The sequence below is a fragment of the Hippopotamus amphibius genome, chromosome X (assembly GCF_030028045.1).
Source record: "Hippopotamus amphibius kiboko isolate mHipAmp2 chromosome X, mHipAmp2.hap2, whole genome shotgun sequence".
Taxonomy (NCBI): domain Eukaryota; kingdom Metazoa; phylum Chordata; class Mammalia; order Artiodactyla; family Hippopotamidae; genus Hippopotamus; species Hippopotamus amphibius.
Genome location: NC_080203.1, coordinates 89,277,520 through 89,291,866, shown reverse-complemented (window position 1 = coordinate 89,291,866; position 14,347 = coordinate 89,277,520). Strand labels below are relative to the sequence as shown.

At 49.8% G+C, this 14,347-nt stretch overlaps 2 protein-coding genes and 1 non-coding gene across 7 annotated transcripts in view; 2 read left to right on the top strand and 1 right to left on the bottom strand.

Moving 5' to 3' along the window:
- Positions 1-1,226: 1,226 nt before the first annotated feature.
- On the top strand, positions 1,227-9,129 carry TRO (trophinin). The gene is given in 14 exon segments (XM_057717410.1): positions 1,227-1,271; positions 1,560-2,678; positions 3,306-3,409; positions 3,525-3,559; positions 3,562-3,585; positions 3,847-3,902; positions 4,418-4,509; positions 5,206-5,285; positions 5,379-5,421; positions 5,838-5,909; positions 6,464-6,578; positions 7,363-8,348; positions 8,350-8,678; positions 8,681-9,129. Coding segments are annotated over 14 exon segments (3,549 nt in total).
- LOC130842801 (small nucleolar RNA SNORA11) lies at positions 6,101-6,229 on the top strand. Its single transcript, XR_009050578.1, has one exon. It is a non-coding gene; the product is annotated as a small nucleolar RNA SNORA11 (small nucleolar RNA).
- A 1,860-nt stretch (positions 9,130-10,989) lies between the features above and the next one.
- Positions 10,990-14,347, bottom strand: part of PFKFB1 (6-phosphofructo-2-kinase/fructose-2,6-biphosphatase 1) — a 64,040-nt gene continuing 60,682 nt past the window's right edge. For all 5 annotated transcript variants that reach the window (XM_057717418.1, XM_057717417.1, XM_057717420.1 and 2 more), the window contains 3 exons: positions 12,777-12,839; positions 11,631-11,695; positions 10,990-11,305 (listed from right to left, as the gene is read on the bottom strand). In XM_057717418.1, coding sequence (XP_057573401.1) covers positions 11,246-11,305; positions 11,631-11,695; positions 12,777-12,839 — 188 coding nt within the window. In that variant the 3' untranslated portion in view covers positions 10,990-11,245. The remainder of the gene's footprint in view (positions 11,306-11,630; positions 11,696-12,776; positions 12,840-14,347) is intronic.

Below are 14,347 nucleotides of genomic sequence, written 5' to 3'. Positions count from 1 at the left end.
GAAGCTAACCGCATCCAAGTGGTCGGATTTAGCGGTGCCTGGACTCGGTTTGCAAGGGAGAAGGGAGGGGGCAGAATGCCCTTTTGGCAACGGAAAGAGAGATATGGACTCTGTTCGGGCTGCATAAAGGAGGGATGCAGACCCATTTGGGGCTGCAGATAAGAAAGATGGAGAAATAGTTCAGGCCACACAAAGAAAAGAACACGATCCAATTCGGCAGGGAGATAGGCGATAGGAGACTGCATTAAACTGGAGAGAGGTCGCAGGACCTGGTTTGGGCCTCTGAAAGTGGAGATTGGGAGCTAGAAAAAGTAAGGGGCAGAATCCCTATTGAACAGCTGAAATGGCAGGGCTCAGAGGGTAGAAAAGAGGGGCTAGGGCCCGGTTGATACCGGTTTGAAAAGGAAAGGGACAGAACCTGGTAGCGTTCGGGAACAAGGGTTACACAAAAATCCTAATACCAGCGCATTTGTGGATGGGGTAACCATGTTGCAGTAAAGGAGGGATGGTCACTTGCAGACGTGGAAGTAGGGGAGAGGTGTTGGGGAAGGGACGGTGTAGGGACTTACTGCAGAGCAGAGGGAGGGTGCATATAAAGGGAAGAGGAGGTGCGGAGAAGTACTGCAGAGCAGAGTGAGGGGGCGTTTCGGGAAGGGGCGGTTTGGTGCCAGGCTGTACCGAAGAGGAGAGGTGGATGGTGTTTGGGAAGGGTGGTACGAAGAGGTACTGCAGAGGGCGGAGGGAGAGGGGCCGGTGTTGGGGGAAGGGTTGGAATGAGATGAGATACAGTTAGAAAGAGTGGGTCACGGGTGGCTTGGAGATGTTCTGCTGCTCTGAGGGTAAAGGGCTTACGTGGGATTGGGGTGGTCAGACTGTCCAGGCCACCAAAGCACATGCGCGCTGAGCGCCTGCGGTTGCCCCCAAGCCTCTGGTTGATGCGCATGCGCACTATTGAATTGTGATAAGGGGCGTGTGTAGCGTAAAGGGGCGGGGTTAGGAACTGACGCGTTTTCTTGGAGGCAAAAGGAGCTAGGATTTGGAAGCCCGATGGTCTGGGTTTCTAGGTGTGAGAACCCAGTAGCTGAAGGGTTTGGGGCCCGAGGTTTGATGAGAACCCCCTCCTTCAGGATTGGCAGGAGGCCTGATGAATCTCCACCTCCCTCTCATTCTTTCCTATCTCAGGCCCCTTCCCATCAGGCTCATCTGTTTCTCGGCCTTCCAGAAAAATGGATAGGAGAAATGACTCCGATTATAAGATGACCCCGTTCCAGGTGAGGCCTCTCTGCGTTCTCAGAAGGCCATCTGCCCTGTTCTGAGTTCATTTACTGCTGCTGAGCCCCTACCACTCTGTAGTTGCATAATTCCCTGCCTAACCTGTTTTAGTCTTCCCCTGCATGGTGGAGGAGGAGTGAGAAAATCCTGACTATTTCTTGCTCCCTTCCTTTTACTTCTCCTTCCCCTTCAATCAGTTACCTTTCAGAGAAGGGGGAGATTTTCTAGAAGGGGTGGGCTGTAGGGAGGTCAGATGGCTCAGCACATCATAATCTTTAAGTGTGTAGGGCCTTCTGCCTCCCCCTGGGAGCCGGGGGCTTCACTTCCCTCCAGATGTACAGGCTGAGACAACAGAAGAAGACAAGGACCCCCTGGCCATGGACCCACCAGTTGCCAACCAGCCTCAGAAAAGCAAGACCAAGAAGGCCCCTATTAAGGCTATCACTAAGACTATACCTGCTGCCTCTCCAGTTCCATCTGCCAATGTGATTACCACCAACAAGCCTAAAATAACTTTTCCGGCTTTAAACCTGCCGATCATCCCCCAGATCAACCAGGCTTCAGCTACCACTGAGGTAGCCAATACTCAGGCTTCTTCATTCACTGCTCAGCCTAAGAAAGCCAACAAGACAAAGAGAGTTACTGCTAAGGCAGCCCAAGGCTCCCAATTTCCAACTGGCAGTGAGAGTGTCACTACACAGATCAAGTTATCCATGCAGGCCCTAAACCTGCCAGTCATCCCACAGACTATCCAGGCTCTAATTACCAGTGAGTCAGCCAATTCTTAAGCCTTGTTAGCCTCCACCAAGCCTAAGAAGGCTTCCAAGGTTAAGAAGGCTAACAATAAGACCATAGCTAGTGCCACTGAGACTTCACTGGCTCCATCCACCACCTACACAGCTACCACCCAAGGCCAAATTACCTCCATCCGAACTAAGAAAGTCTCCAGAGCCAAGAAGGCAACTGTTAAGGGCACAAATACTGATGCTGAGTTCCTAGAGGCCCAAGATGCCACTGAGACAGCTACCAGGCAGACTGAGGCCTCAGCAGAAGCTCTCTGGCCAAAAAAATCCAAGGGCAAGAAGGCTGCCTATAAGGGCCCAAGTTCTGCCTATGAGATCTCTGATGCCCCACATGCCAGTCAAATGGTCACAGACAAAGCCCTAGCAGCCACTCTCTGCGTCAGGAGAGGGTACAGGGCTCGAAAAGTTGACACTAAGGCCTGGACAACTGAAAGCCAGAATCAAATTCACCAAGGGGCCCAGGCCAAGATGGCCACCTCTCAGACCAACATAAGTGACCTTGAGACTCAGGTTGCCGCTGCTATCCAGTCTCTGGCAGATGACTACCTGGCTCAGTTAAGTCTGGAGCCCACAACCAAGACCTGGGGTAAAAGGAACCAAAAGGTGAGATATCTGACATCACCATCCTTAATTCTGTGCTTCTTTTCCATTCCTATCCTCCTGGTTTGTTCGCTTGTTCTTTTAAGTTTACTGAGCCTTTTTACTCTGAGCCAGTCCCTGCATTCACACAGGCTGTGAGAGATGCCGAGAAGAATGTGATGTAGTTCCTGCTCATAGCAGTTCACAGATTGGTGGGGAAATAAGACATCCATACACTTAGCTACAAACTGGATATAATTCAACTTGCATCAGGCTTTGTGTTGGTTATAGTCACACAGATTGTGTTTTTATGTTTTAAGGTAACTCTTACCAGTTAGGTCCCAGTTTTATAGATGAGAAAACGAAGTCCCAGAGAGGTAAAGTACTTGTTGAAGGGGTACAGCTAGTAGAGCCAGTGGTAGCCAAAAGAAGAAGAGGAACCAAACCCTGCCCTTGGGTTGCTCCTGTCTTGGCAGGGAAATGAAACTCCTGCCAAGAAGACAATGAAAGACAAATCTAGAACTCAGTGTGGCTAATAGTAAGGTCAGGACCCCTACAGGGAGGGTTTTAGGGGACTTTCAGGAATAGGCAGGGTGAGGAGACAGAGCCATCTCTTTCATCTGGTGATTTTCCTTCTGTCTAATGATGTAGTCCAAGCATCTGAATGGGGATGAGAGAGGTGGTGGTTATTATAGGCGGATTCTATGGGGCTGGAGGCCTCCTCTATCCAGAGATGTGGCCATTTTGCAAGAAAGGATAAGAATCCAACACTGTCCTATCTCTTCTCTTCTTCACCTGCTGTCTTCTCTGTCATTCTTGCAAGTTTTATGAAGACATATTGAGATCTCCTCATGTATTCTTCTTCTCCCAGGCAAATAAGTCAGTGAAATACCTGTTGGTTAAGGACCAAAGATCCCCATCAAGCGCTCAGGTAGAGTCATACCAACCCTCATCCCTGAGCTTTCCTTTCTACTCCCCTCTCCTTCCTGCCCTGGGGGTAACCATTTAGTTTTATGGCCTCTTCATTGTCTCATATGTCCTCCCCTGCCCTTTTCATACTCTGATATAGCTGGTATCTCCCATTAACACAAGTCAGGACTCAGACTGCACTGACCCCACAGGGCTGGCAAAAAGGCCTGCAGCTCTGTGACCCCTTCTCAGCCCAGCTGCTCCCACCTCTCCCTTCCTGCAAACATGCTGAAGGATGTCATCCAAGAATATGAATGAGCAAGCTATGCTCTGGAGAAGGTGAAGGGGCATCCTCTGGGGGATGGGCACAATGGGGAAGTATTGAATGGAACAAAGGTGTACATATCCCTTTGGCGGGGGGGACCACAGAGACTCGCTAATCCAGCCCCATCACCGTGCAGATGAGCAGGTGGTGGCCTAGGCAGGGGCATAGACTAGCCTGGGGTCACAGAGCAAGTACAGCTAGGACCCAAGCCATTCAGCTTAGTCCTGGCTTCCGTCTATTGCTGGACATGTCCTGTAGTGTATTTCAGATGTTTACCTCTCCCTTCCAGTCCCCATTCTCTGTCTCACTAGAGTCCCACTAATCATAAAGATGATTTGGATAACAACATTTGTTACCTGTTTGCTGTGTGCCGGCCACTTAACTAAGTGCTTTGCATGTATTATCTCACTGATTACTCACACACATTCACAAAACCCTAGGTAAACAGGGAACTGTGGGACGCTCAGCCATTTCATTGATGCCTAGGCTGAGTTTTTGTGATTTCACAGGCTATTCTTTTACTTGGCAGATGTTTCGAGTCAATCTGAAGGAAACTGATAAACAAAGTAGCTTGTATATTCTCATCAGTATTCAGGAATCCTCTGCAGGCATACTGGCAACGTAAGCTGGGATAGGGCTGGGATGGGAGGGAGGCTTCTGCTTTTGCCCATAGTACTACTCCATCCATGTCCTCTCCCCACATCCCCTTAGGAAGTCAGGAAAGACGGAGCCTAAAAACCCCTTTTCTATCTCCCACACATAGTTGGAGCCCTGCACACAGTAGTGGTGCCTGATTATGATTGACTGGAGGGTGTAGAAGCCTGGGGCAGGGCACTCCTACTGTCAAGTTTTCTGTTTATCCTGAAGCTTCCCTGTCGTTGCTTGTCTCTTCCTATTGACCTTGGTAGAGTGGTTCTCACAGGAGGGCTTCCTGGTATGGCTGAATCTTGAGGGTTGAAGGGCAGGAGCATCAGTGGGGCCGTGTCTAGAATTCTCTTGGAGCTGAGGGGTCTGGGAGAGCAAGAAGGGATTCACATTGGCTGGGTGCCTGAATTGTACCAGGTTGACAGGCATTCTTCTATCCTCTCAGCAACCTGGAGAGAGGAGGATGTGATTTTCCCATTTTATGAATAGGAAACTAGGCTCAAGAGACTAAGTGCCTTGCCCAGGGTCACACAGTGCTTGAAGCATAGACTGGGCAGAATTCTCTTATATCTGACAAATCTGGGAAAAGCTAGCATAGTGAGCTGGCTGGTGTGTTTATTTTTCAGATGGCTGCTGGATGTAAACCTTGTCTCTGTCCCATTATTCCCCTAGGACCAAGGACACACCAAAACTAGATCTTCTCATGGTGATTCTGAGTGTCATTTTTATGAATGTCAACAAGGCCAATGAGGGTGAGTGGCTGGGCTGGCAGCTGAATGGGGGGTCATGGTCAGAATTCCACATGTTCATTTTCTATCCCTGTTTCCTTTTGCCTCCCCTTGCAGCTGTCATCTGGGAGGTGCTGCGCAAGTTGGGGCTGCACCCTGGGTATGATTGGGCTCTGTCAGCGCTTGCTGTCCATGTTGTCCTTTGGCAAGAGAGGATGGTCCCAGGATTGCATCATCCTGGTGGTCTGGTGGAGTGGGCGGGGTTTCTGGACTGGGTAGAGGGTCCAGGGTTCTGACCTGGGTGGATAGGGAAATGGTCCTGAACTTTCCACTTCCCCTTTCTCCTATGTCCTTTTTCTGTTCTAAGCTGATATGTAAGATAGATCTTCAGGGCATCTCTGACAAAGAACCACCTGTCCTCAACTGCCTGCTTCTAGTGACCATGTGTTCATTACTTTCCTGACTTCATTGAGGTGTCCTCATGTGCTAGAGAGGTCTCTTCCACATTGAGAAATTCCTCTGCCCCCATGTGGGAAGTTCTGATCTTGGTTCATGGGTTATTTTTCCCATTTTCAGGGTAAGGCACTCACACTTTGGGGAAGTGTGGGAGCTCATCACAGACGAGTTTGTGAAGCAGACATAAGTGGTGTTTTGGGGCTTTGTCAGGCCCTGAAGTGTTCTGGGTGTGCCGGTCTGGTCCAGAAAGTGCTTGATCAGCCCTTTTCTTACACTAGCTTTAGAGGTATGGGCATCCTGTTCCCTAGAACTGAGTCTTATCCATAATTACCATGGTGGACCATACTAGGGCTGGACCAAACCAAACACAAGGCCCTTGCTATGGGGTGTGCTCAGAGCAGAATGCCCAAAGAATGGCTCCTCTGTTTACAACACACCCAATAGAAACTTGGGTTTACTCCTCACAGGTGGCAGAATACTTTGGCCTCCCTGTGACACCATGCCCTATACAGCCTCCCCGCAATACCAAGTGACTGCTTTGCACAGGGCCAATGGGAAATGGCTGAATATTGGAGGTCAAGACCATGAAAAGTGTTTTGGAGTGACTCTGGGGAAGAAGGGCCTTGGAAATCCTTCTCCAGGCGCTGAGTTTAGTATTTATTTGGAGGAGGTTGCCACCTGGTGCCAAGTGGTGCCAAACAATAGGTTTGCTTGGTCAGAAGCAAGTTCCTTTTCCTTTCTCCAAGGTACCTGGCATACAAGAGGGTCCCCAACAACAGACCACCTGAATATGAGTTCTTCTGGGGCTTGTGCTCCTACCATGAGACGAGCAAGATGAAAGTTCTCAAGTTTGCATGCAAGGTAATAGGAGAGCTGCCCTGACTTGGCATATTAAGGGTATAGGATGTCCCTGGCTGGGGCAGGCAGTGTACAGGGATGGGCAGGTATAGGGCAGCCTGCAGTTCATATATAAGCATATGGAACTTCATTTATATCCCAGAATGCTGCTTGATATAAAGTTTACATTGTTTCATTCATTATTCATACTTTGTATGTCTCCTCAACTGCCATAACAAAATACCATAGATGGGGTGGCTTAAGCAACAGAAATTTATTTATCATAGTCCTGAAGGCTGGAAGTCCTAGATCAAGGTCCAGCAGGGTTAGTTTCTGGTGAAGCCTCTCCTCCTGGCTTGCAGATGAATACCTTCTTGCTGTGTTCATGGTGGAGAAAGAGTCTCTTCTTATAAGAACACTAATCCTATTAGATCAGGAACCCACCATTATGACCTCATTAAACTTTACTTCCATAAAGACCTACCTCCAAATATAGTCACTTGTGAGGTTAGTGCTTCAACATATGAATTTTGGGGGGAGACAAATATTCAATCCATAACATACTCTTATCATTTCCCATATTACGGATGAAGACACTTAGGCTCAGTGAGATTAAGTAGCTTGTCCAAGGTCACACAACACCTAAATTATCAGAACTGAAATTGGATCTCAGGACTGACTCATGATAAAGCCCCAACAACTAAGACTCTTTAAATGCTACTATTGGTTTTAACAAAGCCCATAGTAGGTACTTAATATATAATTACAAATGTTATTTTTCTTATAATGATTGTACTTCTCATTTCAGGTGCAGAAGAAAGACCCCAAGGACTGGGCTGCACAGTACCAGGAGGCAGTGGAGATGGAAGTCCAAGCTGCAGCTGTGGCTGTAGCTGAGGCTAAGGCCAGGGCTGAGGCAAGAGCCCAAATGGGGATTGGAGAGGAAGCTGTGGCTGGGCCTTGGAATTGGGATAACATGGATATCGACTGCCTAACAAGGGAAGAGTTAGGCGATGATGCTGAGGCCTGCAGCAGATTTTCACTTGAAATTGAGGCCAGAGCCCAAGAAAATGCAAATGCCTGCACCAACATTGACTTTAGCAGAGGAGGTAGCACCAGGGCTAGCTACAGCGATGGTGCTAGTATTAGATTCAGTGGTATGCCCAGTCCCAGTAATGGCTTTGGTGGCAGAGCTGGCATTAGCTTTGGTGGCACATGCAGCACCAGTGCCAGCTTAAACAGCGTAGCCAGCATTTGCTTTGGTGGCACACCCAGCACTTGTTACACTTTCAGTGGAGGAGCGAGCATTAGCTTTGATGGTGCAGCCAGCACCAGCTCTAGTTTCAGCAGTGAAGCCAGCATTAGCTTTGGTGGCACACCTTGCACCTGTACCAGCTTCAGTGGTGGAGCCAGCTCTGGTTTTGGAGGCATACTCAGTACCACTGCTGGCTTCAGTGATGCACTCATTATGAGCACCAGCTTTGGTAGTACACTTGGCACCAGTGCAGTCTTTAGTGGTGCACTTAGCACCAGCACTGGCTTTGGTGGCACACTCAGCACTAGCGTCTACTTTGGTGGCTCTCCCAGTTCCAGTGCCAGCTTTGCTTTCACACTCAGTACCAGTATCTGCTTCAGTGGCTTTCCTAGCACCAGCACTAGTTTTGATGGTGTACTCAGTACCAGTGTTTCCTTTGGTAGCTCTTCTAGCAATAGCACTGACTTTGGTGGTACACTAAGCAACAGCTTCTGCTTTGGTGGTTCTCCCAGCACTATTGCCAGCTTTGGTGGTACACTCCAGCACCAGTCTTGGCTTTGGTGGTGCACTCAACACCAGTGCTGGTTTTAGCAGTGCTGTCAGCATTAGCACTGGCTTCTGTAGTACACCCAGCACCAACTCTGGCTTTGGCAGTGTGTTCAGTGCCAGTACTGACTTCAGTGGGGCACTTAACACCACTACTGACTTTGGCAGTGTTCCCAGCACCAGCATTGGCTTTGGTGGAGCCCCCAGCACCAGTTTCTGCTTTGGCAGTGTGTCTAACACCAACCTATGCTTTGGTGGCCCTCCTAGTACCAGCACCGGCTTTAGTGGTCCTACCAGTGCCAGTTTTGGTGATGGACTCAGCACTAGGCCGGTTTCAGCTTTGGCGATGGGTTAAGCACCAGCACTGGATTTGGTGGTGGACTGATTTCCAGCAGTATCTTTGGTGGTAGGCTTTGCACCAATGCTGGTTTTGGCAGCACATTTGGCACCAGTGCTGACTTTAGTAGTGGTCTCAGCATCTGTGCTGTCTTTGGTGGTGGGCCTAATACAAACTTCGACGGAGGACTGAGCACCATCATTGGCGTTGGCAGTGGTTCCAACACCAGCACTGGCTTTACTGGTGAACCCAGCACCAGCACCAGCTTTATTGGTGGACCCAGTTCTATTGTTGGCTTTGGCAGTGGACTGAACACCGATGCTGGCTTCAACGGTGGACCGAGCAGTAGTGCTGGCTATGGTGGTGGACCGAGCAATGCTGCTGGCTTTGGTGGTGGAACCACCAGCCTTGGTGCCTGTAGCTTCTCCTATGGCTAGTGAGGTTTCAGGTAATTACAACATTTCCACGCCCAAGGCCCATGGGGATGGGTATAAGAGCTGGGAGATGTTATAAGAAACCCCAAGGTGGGAGGACAGGGTAGGGAGATGAGCGTGAAGGAAGTATGAGAAAATAGTACATTTGGTGCTAAAATGTGTTTCTGTTTGGTGTTTTGTTTTCAGGTTTATTTCCAATGTTTACAGATGCTGCTGATGAATTGCAGCAGTCCTTCTCATGGAGCCAAGGTACATCCTTGGAACCTTTGTCCACGCGGCAATCTAAGCAGATATTACCAATCAGCTGAGGGTGACACGCTATGAAAAAATCCGTTTGCCAATCCTGCTTTGTTGTTTGCTTTTTGTGTCCTGTCATATTTGGTATCAGAGTTACATTAAATTTGCAAAATGAATTGCAGTTTGTTCTGTCTTTTAATGTGCTTAGGTTGTTGTGAGTGACACTTCGGATCCATAGAAGAGCTAGAGATCAGCATAGCTCTTTGGGGAAGGTGGGCTCCAGCTTTAGGCTAAAAGGCAAGCATGACTTCAGTGGGATAGAGACCTGGGGAAAGCATGACAGGCAAGGGGATAATAGCTTAAGTCAAGATATAGAAGGGGAAAGCCTGGAACAGAAGGCAAAGGGAGAGGGTTCTAGAGAGTAAGTATAGATTCATTTTGAGCTGTTTGTGTAAGAATGGAGGGATAGAGAGGGACATAACTAAAGGTGAACATGGGAACACGGGAGGATTTTCTTGGGATAGGAGAGAGACCTGAACATGTTGCATGGATGGTAGGGGCAAAAGCCAATAGAGAAGGACAGGATATAGATATGGAATAGTCAGGAACTGACTGAATCAGCCCATCCTTGGGAAGGTGGGATGGATAGAATACCAGAAAATAGAGGATGACCCTAACTTTGAACAGGATTTAAGGGTGGCTGTAGAATGAGATAAATGTAGATTTTCTTCAAGCAGTGATGATCAACCCTATAGTAGATCCCAGTAAAAAAGGTGATGGGGATTATACAAGGTTTGGGTCTTGCTGGTGGTTGTGATGGAAGGACCAAAAAACAAAAGGCAGGGGGTGTATGAGTCTGTCTCTTCACAACTGGATTGCTGCTACCAGCCCATAGTAGCTGCGTGGAGATAGGCTGAAGAGGTAGAAAGTAGGATCCAAGCTGGCCAGGGATGGAAGAACAATGAAGAGGGAGAGGACTGATGGATTGGGATATAATGTAGGAATCAAAGGACTATACTTTTGATGCAGTACAAGAACAAATATTGTTCATTCAAGAAATACTATATACATGCCTGCTATGTGGGAGGCATGCTGCTAGGGATCCTGTGGATGACACAGAGAGTTGTAAGGACTTGGGGGGCAGTAGTCAGATAGTGGGATGCTTATATTTAAGAAGTCAGACTGGGGAGAAGTCTAGATGATGCCAGCCAAGGTCCATGGAGTGAGTGAGAAGGGAAGGGAAGATAATCACTGAAGTTGAGGGGGTAGGGCATTAGGAGACCAGGGCATTGTTTGGATCATTTATATGGAAAGTGAAATCACTCAGGATGGAAACAAGAGTTAGAGAAGGAAGTAGAACTGTGGTCTAAGTACAGATTCTTCTTTTAATGTAGGGATGAAGGTGTCATGTTCCCAGCTATGTTTCCCACCAAGGAACAAGACAGGCCATAGGCACTCACATGGACCTATCTCTACCCTCACATTTGGAGGTGCTACTCCAAAGCCTTTCTCGCCAGGAAATCCTCACCCAGTCCATACCCCCACAGCACCAGAGCCATTTCATAGGGTCTGGATCTTATGAAGATCTTGTGGCGAAGCCTCACAAAGACCTCCTTTCCACTTTTGTAGGCAGTAAGAGAAGTTTATTGATCAGGGAATAGGAATTAAGAAGGAAAAAGTTTCATCCTGACCTAGACAGCTCCTTGGATGCAGCTAGAAATCAAGACCCATTTTGGAGCTGAAAGGGTTTCTTCACTGGAAGCAGGTCTCTTCCAGTGAGGCCAAGTCCAGAGTTTTCTCAGGGTAAGAGAAGATCAACAATAGCAGCTCCTAAACATGAAAGGTAGTGAGGACAGAGGAAGTTTGATGTCTTAGAAAGGACTCAGTAGTGGGCAGGGACAGTGTCCAGGGCTTCCTCAGGTTCCCGGGTGACATCCACATTCTAAGAGGAGAGAACCCAGTATTAGTAGGAAGGAGCCAGCAGTGTGGAGCCCCCGCCCCTCCCTGCCAATTGTCCTAACTGCCAGGCTCTCCTCTTTCAGCCAGGCCTGGATCCTGACCCTCTTCTCAGGCAAGCCTGGGGGAAGCTCAGCCAGAGGCCTTTTAGGCAGGGTTGTTCTAGCCTCGCTGCAGTTCCTGCATTTCTGGGTGCTGGTTATTCTAACTGTAGGTGGAAACACCCAAGTTCTGTGGGACTGGGACTGCCTTTTTGCGGGGGTGGGTGCTTTCACCACGTGCCAGCTTAGGCCGCAGAGTCCCTCACCTACCTCAGGCTTCTCCCGATGTGTGTTTACAGCCTCCACGTTCAGGTAGATGGACTCCACTTTGCAGCCTCAGAAAAGAACAACCAGGCCATCCATAAGCCACCCAGGTAAGCACAGATCTTCCGTTAGGTATCATTCCCTCCTCCACCCATCACCACCCACACCCCCAGCTCCACGCTGTGTGCAGATTGTGACTGCCCTTTAGGGAGGGGAACTTAGACCAGCTGTGTGATGTCTGGGGAAGACACCAGGCCTAAGAGGCAGGAACGGGGCATCCTCCCAGCTCTGCTCCTAACAGTCTCAGAGTTCTCTGAGCCTCCCTTGCCCAATTGTCAGTGGGAATGAGAGATGAGAAGAGATGATTTCTGTGCCCCTCCCCAGCTCTTGTCTGTGAGACAGAAACCTAATCTATGTAATAACGATGGAGATCTGTGGATCCTCCCAGCTGTGTTAGGTGCTGAAGTGATGGAGAGTCCTGGGGCCACTGCCTTGGGGCGACCAGTCCCAGGTAAAATTTATTTTGAGAACTATGTGGTTACGGCAACATCAGAGGTGTGGTTATGGCAACATCAGAGGTCACAAGGGAGTTCTAGGGAGCCTGAAGAAAGAGAAGGGTGGTATCATTGGGGCCTGGAGCTGGCAGAGGAGGCCCAATGCCTGTGGAAGCCCTGTTAGCTCCATCCCTGTGAACTGCACCCTAATCCAGGCTTCAGTACTCTGTCTGCCCTGTTCATGCCCCAGAAGAGATCTGAACCTGTCTCTTCTCTGCTCATGAACATTTCATAGCTAATTAATGTCCCCAAAGAGAGTCTCAACTGCTTGGGCTGGTCTTTGAACCCTTTCTTCAAATCTGGCCTCAACATACACTTATTCATCTAGTCCCTTTTGGAGACACCCCTCTTTTATAGCTTTGTGCTATATGATTGGTGCTCTGGTAGAGACAGAGAAAGCTGGAGCCAGGTCCCAGATTTAGAGGCCACCTCAGTCCTTCCTCATTCTCATCTTGCTTCCACCAGTTCCGTCTCTACCAAGATATCCAACTACCACCCAGGGAATCTCCCTCAGGACTCTGCTGGGCAAATAGTAAGCACTGCAGGCATGCTCATGGCATCTATGTGATTTTCCCCAGATGAAGGTGGGGGCACTCACCATAAGCCACAGGTGTAAGTTTGAACACTGTGTGCAGGGGGCACCTGAGATAAGGCAGCTCATCTGGAAAGAAGGAGAGGGCAGCCCTCAGAGACAGGGTGCTGGGGAAGGCACCACCTCCCTGGGCCTCCAGGCTTGCAGCACTCTCCCTTTCCACCCCTTCCCCATGGTGGTCTTCACCTGGGCCCTGCTCCCCCACACTCTGCAGGGGGCAGTGCTGAGAACAGGGTGGGGAGGGAGGAAGAGAGCAGAGAGGCAGCCTCAGGAACAGGGAGGAAAGAGGGCCCTGGGGATGGCAGACAGGCCCTGGGTCCCCCAGAAGCCGAGGATGATCACCTTGGAGGCAGCCGACCTCCTCACCCACAGGGCAATCATGAAACCAAGGCAGGCCTCCCTCCTGCCCCAGCCACAGCCCTTCCATAGGCTCCCGCACCACAAAGGCCCACAACAGGTCTCAGCAAGTGTTTTCTGAGGCCCTGCTATGCGCCGGGGCCTTGGCTGAGGTGTGCATGCACCTTGGCAGCTCCCGCAGCTTTCTCCCCAGCACAGGCCTGTGCCCTCTGACTCCTGGGACACTTGTTGACGGCTAAGCATTCACCGATTCACTTGTTTCCAGTTACTGATGATTACGTATACAGTTGTTCTGAATATTCGCATGCAATTGCTCATACGGCCTTGATGTCATTCACCAGGCAGCCCTGATAGGATGGGATGATCAGGCCCATTCCATGGGTGAGGACACTGAGGCTCTGAGAGGGAAGACACTTGCCCTAAGCCCCACAGCCAGGAAGTGGCAGTGCTGGGACTGGAGCCCAGGGCACTTTAAGGCCAAATATGTGCTCTGCCCACTGCAGCCCGCTGCCACTGCCCTCGAGGGACTCACAGTGTTGTGGGGTGACACCCCTGCCTCTCCTCTCTGCAGACACCCACCCTCCTGACCACCCAGGCAACCCATACAGCTCCCCATCTCTCTTCCCTGAGCCAGAACCCCACCCTTCATGGCCTCCCTGCCTCTGAGGTTCATCCTGGGCTTTTAAGGCCTGCCACTGCCTACCCAGCCACCTGACACATAAGATTTGGCAATTTCCTGGGCAACCAGTCTGCTCCTCCTCCTTGCCTTTTTCATCATCATCTTCAGTTGCTGGGCCCAGTGCTTTTGGCGCACTATCTCACTCCATCCTTACTTATACTCTGCAGGAGTTACTGTTCCTCACTGCACATATGACAAAATAAATTCAGAGAAGGGAAGCAACTTGCCTGAGGTCTCTGACCCAGCTCTGCCACCACCTGGACAAGTGACCTCGGCCCTGTCTTTTCTCTTTCTGGCCCTCAAAGTTCCTATCTCTCATATCACAGAATTGGACCCAGCTCTGAGGTACTATTGGTCTGAGTTCTCAGTCACGCCATCTCTCTGGGTCTCAGTTTCCTCACCTGAGTAATAGGGGTAAGAGCATGTGCCCAGCCCTGCCTGGCCCTGCTCCTAGGACAGCTGTGAGAAGCTGGCATGACCTGTGCATGAAAGCAGGTAGTAAGTGGGTAAAGCAGTGTGCAAATGGGAGATGCATGTGCTT